Consider the following 16,232-nt stretch of genomic DNA (forward strand, 5'->3'; position numbering starts at 1 on the left):
ACGAAAAGGAAATTATTCCAGTTAATTTAATATTAAAGGATGCATTTTAAGATCTTCAAGAGAAAAAAACTTAATATTAATCTACCTATAAAATAGTTTGAATATATCTTTATTTTATTAAAAAAAGAATGAGACTTGATTGTTAATTGGTGTATTAAATAAGTAAAATTCTTATATTCCATATAGAATTCAAACCGAATAAATAAAAGCATGTCATATAAAAAAATACGCATCAAGTATCTATACATTAATGAAGTCCCAAATATTCGATCGAAAAAAGTTTTGATACACATGAATTAGAACAAATCTATTATTTGACTAGTAGAACTAAAAAATAAATAAATATTTCGTTATTTCACAAATATCTCACACCTATATTTCGGCTCTATTTTTTTTAAAATAAATTTCGATGATGAAAAACATCATCATATCTTATCACATTTGGTATCATAAATCATAGATGTTGATGTTATCGGCAAATGCTAATAAACGAAACACGTACACAGCAAAAAACGAAGAAACAAAACAAATCCCACTCGCACGCATCAGCAGTAACTGCTTCTATGATCCTTCCTTTCTTTTTGTCGACAAGAAACCCAACAATTAAACCAACCCAAATTTTTAGATTTCCTTTTCATTTCTTACAAAACCCAAAAGAATAAATAAATAAAACCCACTTTAATTTTTTTTTGTACGCATTCAAAGACCCAAACTTCTTTCATTCAGCTCCATTTATAGATCAAAACAAGCAAAACCCACAAAAAAAGTCCCAGCCTTTTAATAAAAAATGGTGCTAAAGAGACTATCTTTGAGTCTCTTTTTAGGGTTTTTGTTTACTTCTTTGATAGTACCAAGCTCTATAGCTAGATTTGTTGTTGAAAAAAACAGCTTGAGGGTTACATCACCAGATAAAATAAAGGGTACTTATGATAGTGCAATTGGGAATTTCGGGATACCACAATATGGAGGTAGTATGGCAGGTGCTGTTGTGTATCCAAAAGATAATAAGAAGGGTTGTAAAGAGTTTGAAGAGTTTAGGATTTCGTTTCAGTCGAAGCCTGGTGCTTTACCCACTTTTGTTTTGGTGGATCGTGGAGGTATGTACCCTTTTGATGTTTTTGGACAATTTTTTTTTCTTGTGTGTGGCTGGTCTAGGTTTGCTTGATTGGAGAGACACCTTTTTGTTTTTTAGCTTAATTTGATTGGTTTTTGTAAGATTTGTGGTGTTTTTGTTTGGTTTTGGTTCATTGTGAGGTGCCCTTTTGTTAATTTTATCAAGTTGTCTTTTTTTTCTTATTTATTTATTGCTTAATTTGACTGTTGTTCTGATGTTTTGGGTCGTTTGTGATTGGTTGGGGAGCTACCCTCATTTTGTTTTTGGTTTATTTGAGGGTTTTCTTCTTTAGGTTGTTGACCCCATGTTTGATTGGGATCATTTGCTTATTTTAGCTACTTTTATTAAGTATAGAGAGGTTCAAGGAGGTTTCCGTTTGTTTCAGATCAACTTGCTGAAATTTATGTTGCATATGCTGTTTAGGAATCAGCATTCATTGAGATGTGGGTTTTGTTGGATTTGGGACTTCCTCCTGTTGAACTACAGTCCTCTGAGATTACCAACATAGTTCTCTTGCTAAATCTATAATTGGTTCATTTGATTGCTTTTCAGATTGCTTCTTTGCTTTGAAGGTCTGGAATGCCCAGAAGGCTGGGGCTTCTGCAGTGCTTGTTGCGGATGACATGGAGGAAGCATTAATAACCATGGACACACCTGAAGAGGATGTTTCATCTGCAAAATACATTGAGAACATAACAATACCGTCTGCTCTTATTGAGAAAAGTTTTGGTGAAACATTAAAGAAAGCACTTAGCAACGGGGATATGGTCAACGTGAATCTTGATTGGAGAGAAGCTGTTCCACACCCGGATGATCGTGTGGAGTATGAGCTTTGGACCAACAGCAATGATGAATGTGGGGTTAAGTGTGATATGTTGATGGAATTTGTGAAGGATTTTAGGGGCGCAGCACAGATACTTGAGAAAGGTGGTTACACTCAGTTTACACCCCACTACATTACCTGGTACTGTCCTCAAGCATTCACCTTGAGCAGGCAGTGCAAGTCACAGTGCATAAATCATGGAAGATATTGTGCTCCTGATCCTGAACAAGACTTCAGCTCAGGTTATGATGGGAAAGATGTTGTTCTTGAAAATTTGAGACAACTATGTGTTTTTAAAGTTGCAAATGAGACCAAAAAACCTTGGGTGTGGTGGAATTATGTAACTGATTTTCAAATCAGATGTCCCATGAAAGAGAAAAGGTACAACAAAGAATGTGCTGATGCTGTCATCAAATCTCTTGGTAAATATTTCATAACTTCTTCTTATTGTAAGTATACTATCAATCACACTAGAAAATGGGAAAAACAAGAGTTTTGAATGTGTTGAATGTTCCATGTTGTTCACTTGTCATTGCTTCAGGGCTCGATGCTAAGAAGATTGATAAGTGTATGGGAGACCGAAATGCTGACTCTGACAATCCTGTTCTGAAAGAAGAGCAAAATGCCCAGGTAATTGTCTGTTATTCTTATTCTTCAGTTTAACACAACACTTTAAATCTGCAAGTTTGGATGCTTGTGCTTATCTGCAATCATAGTAATCTCTGATATCAGTTCAACCATGTATAGCTGCTTGACAAAGACTTTCATGTAGGTTGGAAAAGGATCGAGGGGTGATGTAACCATATTGCCCACCCTTGTTGTCAACAATCGTCAGTATCGAGGTCTGCTATTGCCAGCTTGTATATTGGATGAAAAGTTACATTTGGGTGTTTATTTATTTTTCTTTTTGAAAAACTTGTGCTTACAGGAAAGTTGGAGAAAGGTGCTGTTCTAAAGGCCATATGCTCTGGTTTTGAGGAAACAACAGAGCCAGCGGTTTGTTTGAGTGGTGGTAAGTTTTCTTATGCTATTGATCATGATTGCCCTTTGTTCTGAGGCCATCATCTGATGAAATGATGGACAATCCTGACTAAGTGGATTTGAGTGCTTGGTATTGTGAGCGGCCACTGAAAGCATGCTAGGCCTCGAACCATATTACATTTTAGATCACTGGTTGAATACCCTGACTTGCTGAGACTAACATCTACCACTGGCTGCCTTGGTGACTTGTGTGCACTCTTAAGTAGTTCATGATCGGGGAATCTTGTTGATGCAGATGTGGAGACCAATGAGTGCTTGGACAATAATGGGGGTTGCTGGCAAGATAAAACAGCCAACATCACAGCCTGCAGGGTATGAATTAAAACTTGCTGCGAGACGTCGCTCTCTGGCTTTTGATATCTTTAGGTCCTTTAGACAATTGCTTTTATCTATGCAGGACACATTTCGTGGGAGAGTATGTGAGTGCCCTCTTGTCGATGGTGTGCAGTTCAAAGGAGATGGTTACAGCCACTGTGAAGGTGAGTTTATCCTTTTTTTAAATCAGCAGAAACTTATGAAGAATGTAATAATATAGCTGTTCATTCATTTCAGCAAAGCTTGGATGTCCTGCTGATGATTATAAATAAATGTCTGAAAGAAATTATTTTATGGACAATTGTGGGCTTTTATTAGAAAAAAAAAATACCTGCAGTACTGATTATATTCATATTCAGTATAATTTCAAGATTGTGCCATAAAGAAAATTTAGTTCCATGGATGGCACATGAATCTGACCTTTACTCGAGAGACAACATGTGTTGTATGAGAGTTTGCAGGTGGAAGGTGGGTTGACTGGGCAGGAAAGTTCCAAACCTAGTCAACCAGAATCAAATGTGTGAGTTGGTTTTCTTTCATTTTAATTGTTTTGGGCTGCAGTGGGGGGGGGGGGGGGGGGGGGGGCATGGTTTCCAATAGCTGTTCTAGCCATCCCTTGCAAATAACTCAAGTAGGATTTGATCCTAGGTTCTGGACTCAACAGCAATAGATTTACTGCCTAAGCTATCTAGCTTTACAGTTGGTGTATTCTGACCCAAGGTTTGGTGGATCTTACTCTGTTGATCATGCTCCAATATTAATTGTACCTTTTGAGGATTCATACTTGACGTTTGACTCTCAGATGTTAGTGATAGATGTGTTTGCACACATCATAAGAGGCAACTTATCTTATTTTCTAATTTAATCTTTTTGTTATACTTTTGTACCAACATCTTAAAATGTGCTATGCTTTAAAGTGACTATATTGTTTTGCAGTGAGTGGATCTGGGAGGTGCAAGATAAACAATGGAGGCTGTTGGCACAAATCTCGGGATGGACACACCTTCTCTGCTTGTCTGGTTAGTGATCATCATGTTTCTCAACTTGTTATTATCCAGTAAATTTATTCATTCCAGTTTCTAATTTTTACTGTGGACAGGATGTTGATGGTGGTAAATGCCAGTGTCCTCCAGGATTTAAAGGTGATGGTGTGAAAAGTTGTGTAGGTAAGATATTCCTCCATTGTCTTCCTTAATATTGTGCTTTTATCAGGATGGAGAGCTTGATTCATTTTGAAAGGATATTTAATGACCATGCATGCAAATTGAGTCTACTGAGAATTTTATGGTGCCTGAGGTGTAAATCACCAACAGAACAACAGGTCATGTTTGGTTGAGAAATAGAGCATAATTGTTAGGTTGAGGACATACAGCCATATACAAAAATACCAAGTCACTGTCTCATCCCCACCCTTGCCCCCCATTGTGATAAAGGCCCTACCAACAAAAGGTTGTACTTTACGCATTCAGAACTAGCTCCAGCTGTCCCCATGTCTCCACAAATGCTACATGACAAACTCAGCTCTTCCCCCTTGCTTCAACAGGCACTTGATTGATCCTTGTTGACTCTCTTCATACTGCTTTGAAGTTAGAGATTGTCATTTCATTCTGTCCACTTCCAATGTTAGGCCTTTTCTCTCTTCCCTCGTGGTACTACTTGGTTATTGGTTATCCAGGTGCACCTAGTACTTGCCCTAGTGAGTTGGTTATTGTTGATTCATGCATGATTTCTCAGGCACAATTCCACGCAGGTCAAATCTAATCTGCAGTTGTCTAAATCCCTTGCATTCAATTTAGTACATCTATTATGGGATAAATCAAATGTTTTAATTTCTAAAATTTATCTGTGCTTAGGCCATCAGGATGCTCCGATTATACTGATTTTGCTTATAACAATATTTTGAGTATCCACCTCTTGCCAAGTCAAAATTGTTTTGGGTTTTCTCCTTGACTACAGCTGAAACTGAAATCCTGCCAGAGAAATCTGTATGTTTGCCAATGCTGCTGCTTAATATTTTATTTCTTCTACTTATGTTTGACTGTACAGATGTTGATGAGTGCAAAGAGAGAAAAGCCTGTCAGTGCTCTGCATGTAGTTGCAAAAATACTTGGGGAAGCTATGAATGCTCTTGTAGTGGGGATCTTCTGTATATCAGAGACCATGATACCTGCATAAGTGAGTTAGAAATTGTACCTCCTTTGTTTGTTTATGCGATAATGTGGTCCTTGTTTTGATGCCCACCCATGATCAATATCAGGTAAGAGCGGCACTGAAGTGAGATCAGCATGGGCTGCAGTTTGGGTCATTTTGTTAGGCCTGGCGATGGCTGGTGGTGGAGGATATCTTATCTACAAATATAGATTAAGGGTAAGCGTGGTGCCCATCATTTTTTCCCTTTTAAAACCATACCTTTGGTTAAGTTTTACCTTGTTTTTTGCACACTTCAGACATCTGTCTATTACACAAACATTTAGAATAGTGGCGGTCTCTCTATAGTAAAAATCTCTATTCAACTTTTTAGATCCACTATCTGAAGCAATGGTGGTATTGTGGGCTTGCAACCTAGTGGTGGTTGTTTTAAGCCCCAGGAAGGCTAGACCAGCTATTTATGCAAAAATGAAGAAGAATAGGATTATGTGCAAAGTTTCTTTCCAATACACTGCTTTAGTTGGGCCATCTACTACTGTTTTTAGGATCTCTTGTGAAGCAGTTTAGACCTCATTTCTTTAGAACTTCCTTCCAGTGTTGGCATAATAGCTTGGAACATTTTAGAAATGATGGAAATCACGGTATGGTAACTATGTTAACCACTTGTGGCGAATTTAGTTTAAATTGTCATTACTATGGGATAGATAGCTACATGTGGGTTAGCTATGCCTGAATGCTCAAAGGCTCAAAGCCAATCAAATCGAATCTATGGGCAGACTGAAGCTTCTGGGTTTTGGGTTTAACCTTTGGTTAGAAAACCTAAAGCAGCTAGATCAATTAGAGTTGACGTATATGAGTCTGGATTGCTCTTGACATGTTATCTTAAAAGTTCTATGCATACCTCATCGATGTACTTGCGTTGCGTTTGATATGCGTACTCTTATCTTTTTTCTTCTTCTTTTGCTTTGGCAGTCATACATGGATTCAGAGATAAGAGCTATCATGGCACAGTACATGCCTCTGGACAGTCAAGCAGAAGTTCCAAATCATGTCCATGACGAGCGGACTTGAAGAAAACTGTCCTCTGGCACAGTGCATGCCTCTTTTGAAGGTTGCTAGTAACAGCAGTGTTGAAGTGGTTCTATGATTGCCCTTTATCCTTTCAACGGTTTTCAGCGTGGATTTTACACCTGTAATGTACATGGACAATAAAGAGTGCAGATTAAAATTGTACTTCGTTTGTTAGGACTGTAAAATCTTACACTTTAAAGGATTGGATTTGGGCAGATAGCAAGGGATGTGGCTGTAATGTCCAAGAATTTTCGTTCCCGCCCCGTAATTTTTACTTAATTTATGATTACCCTGTAACCGGTCCACCCCCTTTAGACAGGCTGACCTTTTTTGCCGTTATATTTATTTAAATTCAAGTAGCTTTGACGCTTTCATTTGCACGGACGATCAAATTTATGTTGGAAATACTGTTGCCTTGTTCCAATGCGGCTGCCAGGTGAAGCTGCTATTGCCACTTGATGTGTATCTGCTCGTTATCTTTTCTCCTTCCCTTTCCTTTTTACTTGCAGTCACGCAAATGGCACGTTGCAACTACGAAATTATGTGTTATTTACATGAGAAGAAACCATGAACATTATCCGGTGGCTTGTTATTTATATGTGATGTGGATGATCAATGCTCAATGATGTGTAGGACTTCTCCTTGTCTGTTCGTTGGAAGCCCCAACGGGCAGTGCCTGGTCTGGCCACCAGCATCTTAATTTTTGGCCTGAAAGTGGTAGCTGTTAGCCCCTGGACTTTGTTGTGGGTACTTAATCAAAATTCACTTGCAGTTTATATAGACAAATCTCATAATCAAGCTACTCATATTTTTCCAAAAAACAAAATTAATCTGTCAGCGAACCCGTGAATTTGACAGAAGGATCATTTGGCAAGCCGCTTCTTTAGCTGCTACGTTAAATCAAACAAAAGCTAAGGTGGGAATAATTTCTATCGAGGAGAGAGAAGGGAGAAAGAGGAAAATTAAAGGAGCATTTAGAATTGGAGATGTCTTTCTGATTGAAGTTGATCATGACCAGGAGCATTCATATTGGGATTTTATCCATTTCACTTCTTTTATATTGTTGAAGTGCTGCCTTGTCCTGAAGAGAGAGTTGGCTCCTAATCTCTGGTCTGTTCACCTTGAGCCTCTTCTATTGAGCCGAGAGCTTAACACAGTTAGCCATCGAAAATATTCTTTCCTGCAGATTTTCTAAGGAAATTCCTTATGGTTGTATAAAAAAGAATGCACGTTCCTTTATTATATGCAAAATCCTTATTTGTCATCTCCAAGGAAGATAAAAACATCAGTTGAATTTAGCCATATGTACTGACAAATAAGCAAACACAGATCAGCAAATTCTTTGGTTTGTTTAGATATTAATAAAAAGATAAGCCACCAACTGAAAATTAATGACTGTTGGATAACCAAGTTCATGTATATTCTTATGAACGAACTTTTATATTCAAGTATAGACTCTGCTCGAATAATGTCCATCATGTCAAGGTGTCTACATGAAAGAATTTTTCACGACGATCACTCCTCGTGAATTAATTTTATAAGAGGACCTTATATATACTCAATACAGAATAAAACCATTACAAAGTGGCAATGACTTTATTTTAATCTCATCTATTAACAGATATAATCAAAAGCACCACCCTCCTCTTAACTTCTTCTATCGTCATGGTGCGGTAACCTTCAGATGATCAAGACCGATGTCCATCCCGTTGTAAGCGATAGGCGCATACATCCACAAGTCCTCAGAGCTTAGCAGCTGCAGGATTTGAAACAAGAAAATGACAAAAAAAAATGTATCAGAAAATCTGTTTCATGTCAAAATATCAGCAAATTTAAAACAAGCACCATTAGATATATAATTTTTCTTATAGAGAAGGATTTTAATTTGTTCTGACCTTAATTTGGAGTTGCAAAAACTTCACATACTGGACAGCTTCTTCAAGCATTGTGCTAATGTCAACCTGCCATATCAGTAAACCAATCTTGAGAATTTTGCAGATCACAAAATTCGTTGATTGATAATATACAGAGATGATGCCGTGAGATGTACTTCATACCTTTGTTCCGTTGGGGACAAGGGTTTGTAGAATTCTCAGCCTCTCATTTATTCTTTCTCTTCTTTTCTGCAAGACACAAAGGAAGATTTATCAACCACTGTTTCTTCAAATCTAGTAATTGAAATGCTGTGCAAAAGCATTGAAAGGGGTAGTCACCCTTGCATAGAGACTCTGGGGATCAGTGGCTGCCCCCCTGCTGGCTCTTGTTTTGCCACTTGAGTTGAGAGTTGCAGTCCCTTTCGAGCTCAAACTTGAACTCGCTCCTCTATTGAGCTCATGAGAGGCATTGGATTCATCCTCTGAGCAGCAACCGCTTGAGGCAGGCCCATTAAGGCCAGCATTACTTCCTTCATCATTGTTGCTAGTCGAGGCAACCTTCTGGCTCTTCTTTGAACTTGCATTCCTCTTGTTCTTTTGAGCCTAAATCATTAGAATCAAAATAAGACAGTGCCTTGAAAACCAAAACCTTTTCTATATGCTCTACAGCAGAAAATAGAACTCCATCCAGTGCAAATGTAGCAGATTCTAAGAAGGTAAATGCTGGTTATTGTACTTACATCTCCTGAATTTCGTGATCTTTTCTTAGAAATCTGAGGTGGGTTGCTGCTTTTGTCTTCCAGGGGTAGTTCAGAAGCTGGCATCTCTGGTTCTCTCTTGGCCCGAAAATCGTTTTCAGGAAGAGCAGCTACAGTCTGGTTTCCACCAGGCTCCTCATTGCTATTGCTCATTTCTTGGTTTGAGCAGTCATCGCCTTCAACGAGATATGAGTCTCCCATGCAAAAATCCATTGACATTGAGCTATTATTGTTAGCCAAAATTGGATGAGAATCACTCATGTAGTAGCTATCTTGGCTTGTGTTGGGAAAAAGAATGCCACTGCCACCACTATAACTACTACTCCCTTGTGAAAAATGGTGCAAATTAATATTAGCAAAATCCAAAGAATAAAATAAACATTCATTAGCCCCTTCCATGTCCGTTGTTGGTTCGTGGTTAGGCCAGAAACTAGATGGAACTCCAAAGTTTGAACTTGAATCAACCTGATTAGGACAGTTACCAAGCAACTGTGCCATGAAATCAGCCTCCTCACTAGTGTACATTCCACCAAGAGAACTCCACTCTCCCTCTGCCATAGATCCAATAGACTCCATCTCTTTTTCTTGTTTTTTTTTTTTTTTTTTGGTAGCCTAATAGAGAAAGGGTCTTTTGTGTTTTTGACTGAACTGTTAGAAGCTAGATTAGCACGGTGCTTGAAAGGAAACAAGATTAAGATGGCATATTTATACCCAGCAGCAATGAAGAATGTTGAGACATACATTGACTTCACTTGTGTAACCATATCTGAATTCATTATTATAAATTATTAGTATATGAAAGGGTCTCAATTCTCTGTAACCAATTGGGACCAGTCCGTAATGGGGCCCAAGTACAACTCATCTGTAGGACCTAAATCAAGCAATGATGGAACTAAAATATTCAGCAACCCTTCATTAACACCCTAATCTTAAACTTAAAAGACACATGAAGAGAATGATTGTAAGCCTTAAAAAGTTGTTTAAGGGACTTAACTGTGTTTCTGTTTAGGATAACTGTATAATTATTTTAGGATGCAGGTTGAGAAAAGGTGAGATTTGGTAGAGGATGAATAAAGAGAATCACACCTGGCAATAGCTAGATAGACGTGGGAGGTTCTTGTTGAATATGATAATACAAAAAGAATTTTGTTAAAGAGGATGAAAAGGACATGGATAAAGGACGGCTAAATGTCGTGGAGGGATGAGACTTAACATTCTGATCAAAACTAATTGGAACCAGACAATATATCGGTTTAATGGATTCTCTGTCTCCTCCATTCTAGCTACCAAGTGTTCCTTGAACTTAGAATCTGTTTCTCTCTATTAAGAACCCAATCTTAATCAACTCTTAAACATGACATCAGTCTGTCTACAAATACAAACAAGATTTCCTTGATCATTTCATTTCTGTGGGGCTTGTTTAAATGTTCTAACTTTACATCATGCGATATCAACTTAGGACGTCGATATACTACGTATTTAAGGCAATATATATACATGATGTTGATGATCCTTCTGATTGTAACATGGTACTGGGATCGATTAACTAATTTTAACCTTCTGTATTTTTTGTGTTAAGTTGTCTGCGTTGAATTCGCACAAGTCTTCTAGCTAGGTCAGTATAGAGTAACGAATTCCGGCATTCAAAGCAGCGAACTGATTCTTAACCTGTATGGTTTTGCATGCATGGTTTCCAAGTCAAAGACATTAATGCTAGCATCCCGTTTGTAATTTCCAAAGTAGAAAATTACTTTTAATTGTAAGCACATTCCGCAGATTGCAGAGCCATGTTGTGTAAGAAAAAAAATAACGAGAGTCCACACCCCATGAGCTGCGAGATAAGAAAATAACATTAACAAAGATTGGGAACAAAACCCAAAAAATTTCCATATTTCTACAAAGACCATATAAAACGTTACTATATTATATTGTAGTGAATACGTTTCACTTTGAACTAATGATCACCGTGTGAGTAATGAAGAAAAACCAAGGTCCTTAATGCCATATCCCAAAGTCCTAGAGCTACCTCAGAATCCGGCGATCCTTACGCTTTATGGAACGCGTAAATCAAGCATTCTCAAAAGAAAGCTCAGAGGAAACTTCGATGAGTATTTTCATATTACTTACTCCACATTTTTAAAATTTGGCGCCGGCCATTGCACGATCTCTTGTAGGGGTGATGTTACCTTGTTTTGCTGAAGTATTAATTGTACAGGAATAAAATCTTTGCATTGCAAAGATATTGGAAAAACTCTTGTAAAACTGATGTTGTTTCTACACAGCAGAATGAGAATATTACATTTAAAATTGCTGTTTCTAATACAGAATGAGGGGTGTAAACGTTTAAAATCTTGGTTTCTTGATTCTTAGCTGGCCTGCACGACCCCTTCAGAATGAGATAGAATGCAGCATCTCTTGTTGGCTGGCATATGGTGCATGACCCCTTGCAATTAAAAGAACCCCATGAAGAGACACTTCAAGATTTCAATCATTCTATTCATAATCCCCCGCCCTCGATCGTTGGTTAAATATTTCTCTAATTTACCATTAAATTAGAGGGAAAATATCTAATAATAACGTTGCCTCCAAGGATGGGACACGTTTATGCTTTGGTTAATATAATGCCTTACGTTGATACTTACAAAGTATTAAGTATGCAATTAATGTAGTTTTTTTTTTATTGTTTTCCTCCTAACTAAGTGAAGAATCCAATAATAAATTGAAGTATCTTTAGCTTCAGAGGAGTTATAAAGTGAAAATAAGGCAAGCAACTTCTGTCTGTAAGACAAACATATTCTTGTTAAAATGAGTAACAGAAAGACTTCACTCCCAGGTATAGAGATGATTTCGACGGACAGACGTACGTCTGAGAGGATTGAAATCAAGTAGCTAGCTAGGGTTTTCAATGCTAAACGAAATCAGTAATTATTTTTTGTTTGTCGAAACTAGTTCATTGGTTTTAAGACTTGAATGAAATTAAGTTCATCGAGCGTTAGCATCACATGGACTCAACTTGCATTGAAAGTCTCATGATGGATTTTTTCCAACCATGATATTGTTTTCTTTCTTTCTCTGTTTATATATATATATATATATATATATATATATTATTGTTTAGCTTTTGTATGCTAATATTAGTTTTTTTTTTCAATTGAATTTTATATAAATTATTGATACTTTTGATGAATGCATTCACGAAAAAAAGTTATTCGTGATCTGACAATATCTTACAACAATATTCTCACAATTTTACTGTACCGATCATAAAGCTATAGCAGGCATGCATGAAAAAAAATAATCTCTTGATACGCCAAATCATTGTAGAGAAAACCCTTACGTGCAAATTAACAATCAAATCAAGTTGTAATAAATCCACATGCTGTTTATTGATGGGGAAAACGACAGCTCCCATTAATACTATCAATAATTAATTTATTAACGAGTAGCTAGTGTCGCATATTTTGGCCTCTATATATGTTTTGCGCGTTAAGTGTAATACAAGTCAAGAATCCCAAAGAAAATACTACTCTTCTCAATTATTACGATCAGTGGAACCCTTCCAAAAAAAAAAAAAAATTAGATGTATATATAATAAGTGGCCTTATTTGGTGGTCAGCAGCTGGTGCACGACCTCCGCGGGCAATTAAAAGAACCCCCATGAAGAGGCACTTCGCGATTTCTATCATGAATTCATAATCTCAGCCTCGTTTGGTTACTTTTTTTCTTTACAGTTAAATTAAATTAGAGGGAAAATGCAGTATAATAAATTATATAAATCTCACTTAATAATTTAAAATTTTGGATCGAAATGGTTTTTTGACGTGGTATTAGAGTTTTGTCGACCAAGCGGTCACATGAGTTCAAGTCTTACTATTCTCATTCTATTTGATAAAAATTAAGTACAACATAACATGAGTCTGTGTAAGTTTAAAAAAAAAAATTCACTTGATGATGTGTGTTACCGAATTATATAAAGCATATCTTGTGACCTCATCTAATAACAATTTAAACTATATATTAAGTGGAATTACTTCAATGTACGTAATTATGTGCAAGTTTCAAGTTCAAACGACCTCACTTACATCACTTAATTAATTAATAGCTTAAATTTTTAGGTGAAATGATTCTTTGACAACTTATACATTAATGCTAGAGACTAAATTTCTTTAGAATCGTCTTAAAAGTGCAACACCTTCTTTAACATGATGTATTCAAATAAATTTAATAAATTCTTTTCAATACTAATTCAAGGTTTAGGTACAACCGATAATAAAAAATATTATGTATCCTTAATTATCAAACCTAGACATTACGATTGATTTTATCAAACCTACCAACAGATAAATAAAAAATAGTATAAAGATTACAATGGATCACAGGTGCATGGAAGGATTGTAAGGTGGGGGTAAAACCAGAAATTTAGGATTGAGAGTGGGGGGCTAATAGGAAAATAAATTATTTTAAGGTGCAAAACATGTATTTCTAATAAAATAGAATTTAGATTGAAGGGTACAATTAATAATTTTAGAATTAAAATGTATTTATTTCCAAAATTTAGGAATGAAATGTCCCAACCATCCGTCGCATATCTGCCAACCTTCGTGAAAATACAAATACTAATAAATAAATTAAATCCCCTTCAGTTTAAGAAAAAGATCAATATTATTCAGTAATATTTTCAAAAGAGAATTATTAAAATATAGATCAGCCCTGTTTTCTAATTACTTACTTGTTTGTATACAATATAAAACCTTAAATAATATAAAATAAATTATTAAATTGAGCTCTTAGCTAATCACTTATAATTTGTTTTTTGCTATTTACTTGTGTTATTCTTTACTCTTTATGAAAAAATACTGTTAATAGTAAGAAAAAAGAAAAAGAGGCAAGATTTACTATTAAAAATAATTTATAATTTTTTTTTCATGCATGTATTTTTAATTTATATTCACATTATGTATAATTGAGAAAAAAAAAACTGTTTACGTTAAAAATGATGCCTAATAACATAATGTTAGGTGAACATTATTTAGTAATTATTATTTTAAGAGTCTGGAGTTTGGCCACGTCACAACTCCCATCGGCTAACAATTAATGTTACTAAAAATACAGGATAGGTCATTGGTGCCTTTCCTATGCTACGATGACCTAGAAGAGGAAAAATGATTGACGGCAATGAAATTCCTTCCCCAAAAAGGAAATCTCACTAGAGACAATACCCTCTTTTCTATTTCTTCTGATATATTAATATTAAATTCCATGAATTAATATTCTTTCAGACAGGAACCTCCCTGGAAGTAAGAGTTGTCATCTGTGCACAAATTTTAATTCGGGGAGAAACGCCACCAAAAGAAAACTATTAATTAAAATAATAATCACGAAATACGTGCAAAATAGTAATCAAACATGATATTTATTAATGGAGAAAACGACAGCTCCCATTAAAACTAATGAGGAGGGAATATATATATATATATATATATATATATATATTAGCTAGCACTACTTACATATTCTATCCTTGAAGTTTTGCGCGTAAAAGGGCAAGAGTAATTAATGCAAGTCAAGAATCCCAATAGAAATATATCTCCACTCTTCAATTATAATGGGTGGAAGCCCTAAATTAAAAGGGATAAATTGCATGAAATAAAAGGAATTATGAATTGTTAAAGACAGATAAAACAACTTGCAATTTTATTCGCATATTCTTAGTAATCATCCCTTACTTAAAATAGACGGATGTGTAGCCTCTTATTAAGTTTTTTTTATACTGGTCGTGATATATAATTCCTATTTTATATCTAAACTAATGTTAGCCCTCCCGTTGTTTTTTTTTTTTAAAAAAAAAAACAAATGTTGGCTGTGATGATTTCTGTTTTATATATATTTAGGCTATGATAAAGTATTGAGATTTTCTATTCGCTGGCTGAATTCTGTGACTAGTGGATGCCGTAAGGCACTGAAAGTTTGGTGCTTCTTCTTAATTAAAAAAAAAAAAAACCTCATGGCCTCCCCGTGCGAGCATATAAAAGATTGGACGAGCGTCCCTAACGAAATTTTTGTCTTGTTATCATTAAGAGTAGAAGTCTTTAATCATAAGCATTGACATCCATTAATCGTGAAATTAATTTATATAATTATGGTTCTCAAATATTTGTATTGGACAACCATTTTGGCTGCCCAAAGATAATATTGCAAGCTAATTAAGCCCCTTTCTGACCTCCGATCAGGATGGATGCAAAGATAACTGTTGAAGGAAAGAAAATCTGCTACCTGTAAGGGAAGATACGGGATGCTATTTTCCCTGCGCAGAAGATCAAGTAGAATATTATTCCTCCATTATGTATTAGCATATATATCAGTAGCCATTTACATTGTATGTTACTTCATATATAGCTTTTCCTTTTCTTGTATATAATCCCTGCCCTGCATTGCAGAGATAAAGATTAAGTATCAGAAACACTATCCGACGCTTTACATATCAATTACATTGTGCCATTTTTGTCAATAACATTGCAAACTAAGCAAGAAGTAGTAGCCCTAATCTTGAAAACGAGTAAAAAAAAAAAAACCTAGCTGTCGTTGGTAATGTAGCTGCCCTTTCATCTCCGTTGTTCTCCTATTTTTTTTCTCATATCTTTTATTTGTTTTCTTTTTATGGTGTTTCTCATATCTTTCTCATAAAAAAGAGAAAGCACTAATGAAATTCTTTTGTGTGTATATATATATAGAGTAGAGAAGTCCTTCTTCTTTTTTGACAAGCTTTTTAGATTGGCTGGAATGCCATGGACGAGTAATTCAATTGTTCATGTGTAGGGGTCATCTATAATTTTCCAATACAGTGTTGAAGCATATTTATGAATACAAAACAATAATATCTCGACCGGCTCCTGCTCTCTTCACATTCAACAACAATAATAATAACCCCAAGCAAATCTAGTGTGTCTCGCTCTCACCAATGTATTCAATCATGAACAACAACAAAAAAAAATTGCATGACAGAATAGCAGATGGACAAGATAATATGACTTCATTAATTCTAACCAGCTCTGTTGTGACGTTGTCCTTTTTTCTCTTTCTTTTAGGAA

The 16,232-nt window shown here is 35.8% G+C and overlaps 2 protein-coding genes across 2 annotated transcripts; one reads left to right on the forward strand and one right to left on the reverse strand.

The window, feature by feature from the left end:
• The first annotated feature begins 491 nt into the window (after positions 1-491).
• LOC7478736 (vacuolar-sorting receptor 3) lies at positions 492-6,886 on the forward strand. The gene is made up of 12 exons (XM_002313873.4): positions 492-1,097; positions 1,667-2,359; positions 2,479-2,567; positions 2,710-2,779; positions 2,866-2,949; positions 3,214-3,290; positions 3,376-3,457; positions 4,230-4,312; positions 4,393-4,459; positions 5,340-5,468; positions 5,551-5,660; positions 6,414-6,886. Exons 1-12 carry the CDS (start codon positions 788-790, stop codon positions 6,510-6,512), a joined length of 1,893 nt encoding a protein of 630 aa, XP_002313909.1. The 5' UTR covers positions 492-787; the 3' UTR covers positions 6,513-6,886.
• Positions 6,887-7,660: 774 nt separating this feature from the next.
• LOC7478735 (transcription factor bHLH84) lies at positions 7,661-9,905 on the reverse strand. The gene is made up of 5 exons (XM_024608612.2): positions 9,127-9,905; positions 8,726-8,989; positions 8,570-8,635; positions 8,408-8,473; positions 7,661-8,268 (listed from the first exon to the last, which is right to left on the reverse strand). The coding sequence occupies exons 1-5, from the start codon at positions 9,718-9,720 to the stop codon at positions 8,176-8,178; spliced, it is 1,083 nt and encodes a 360-aa protein (XP_024464380.1). The 5' UTR covers positions 9,721-9,905; the 3' UTR covers positions 7,661-8,175.
• Positions 9,906-16,232: the final 6,327 nt, after the last annotated feature.

Source organism: Populus trichocarpa, chromosome 9 (genome assembly GCF_000002775.5).
Source record: "Populus trichocarpa isolate Nisqually-1 chromosome 9, P.trichocarpa_v4.1, whole genome shotgun sequence".
NCBI classification, from domain to species: Eukaryota; Viridiplantae; Streptophyta; class Magnoliopsida; order Malpighiales; family Salicaceae; genus Populus; species Populus trichocarpa.

Coding starts and splice junctions, on each gene's coding strand:
- LOC7478736 (XM_002313873.4), top strand. CDS start 788: ATGGTGCTAAAGAGACTATCTTTGAGTCTCTTTTTAGGGTTTTTGTTT. Junction 5,469..5,550: donor AGACCATGATACCTGCATAA/GTGAGTTAGAAA, acceptor GATCAATATCAG/GTAAGAGCGGCACTGAAGTG. Junction 5,661..6,413: donor TCTACAAATATAGATTAAGG/GTAAGCGTGGTG, acceptor TTGCTTTGGCAG/TCATACATGGATTCAGAGAT.
- LOC7478735 (XM_024608612.2), bottom strand. CDS start 9,720: ATGGAGTCTATTGGATCTATGGCAGAGGGAGAGTGGAGTTCTCTTGGT. Junction 8,990..9,126: donor GATCACGAAATTCAGGAGAT/GTAAGTACAATA, acceptor CTAATGATTTAG/GCTCAAAAGAACAAGAGGAA. Junction 8,474..8,569: donor TTGTCCCCAACGGAACAAAG/GTATGAAGTACA, acceptor CTGATATGGCAG/GTTGACATTAGCACAATGCT.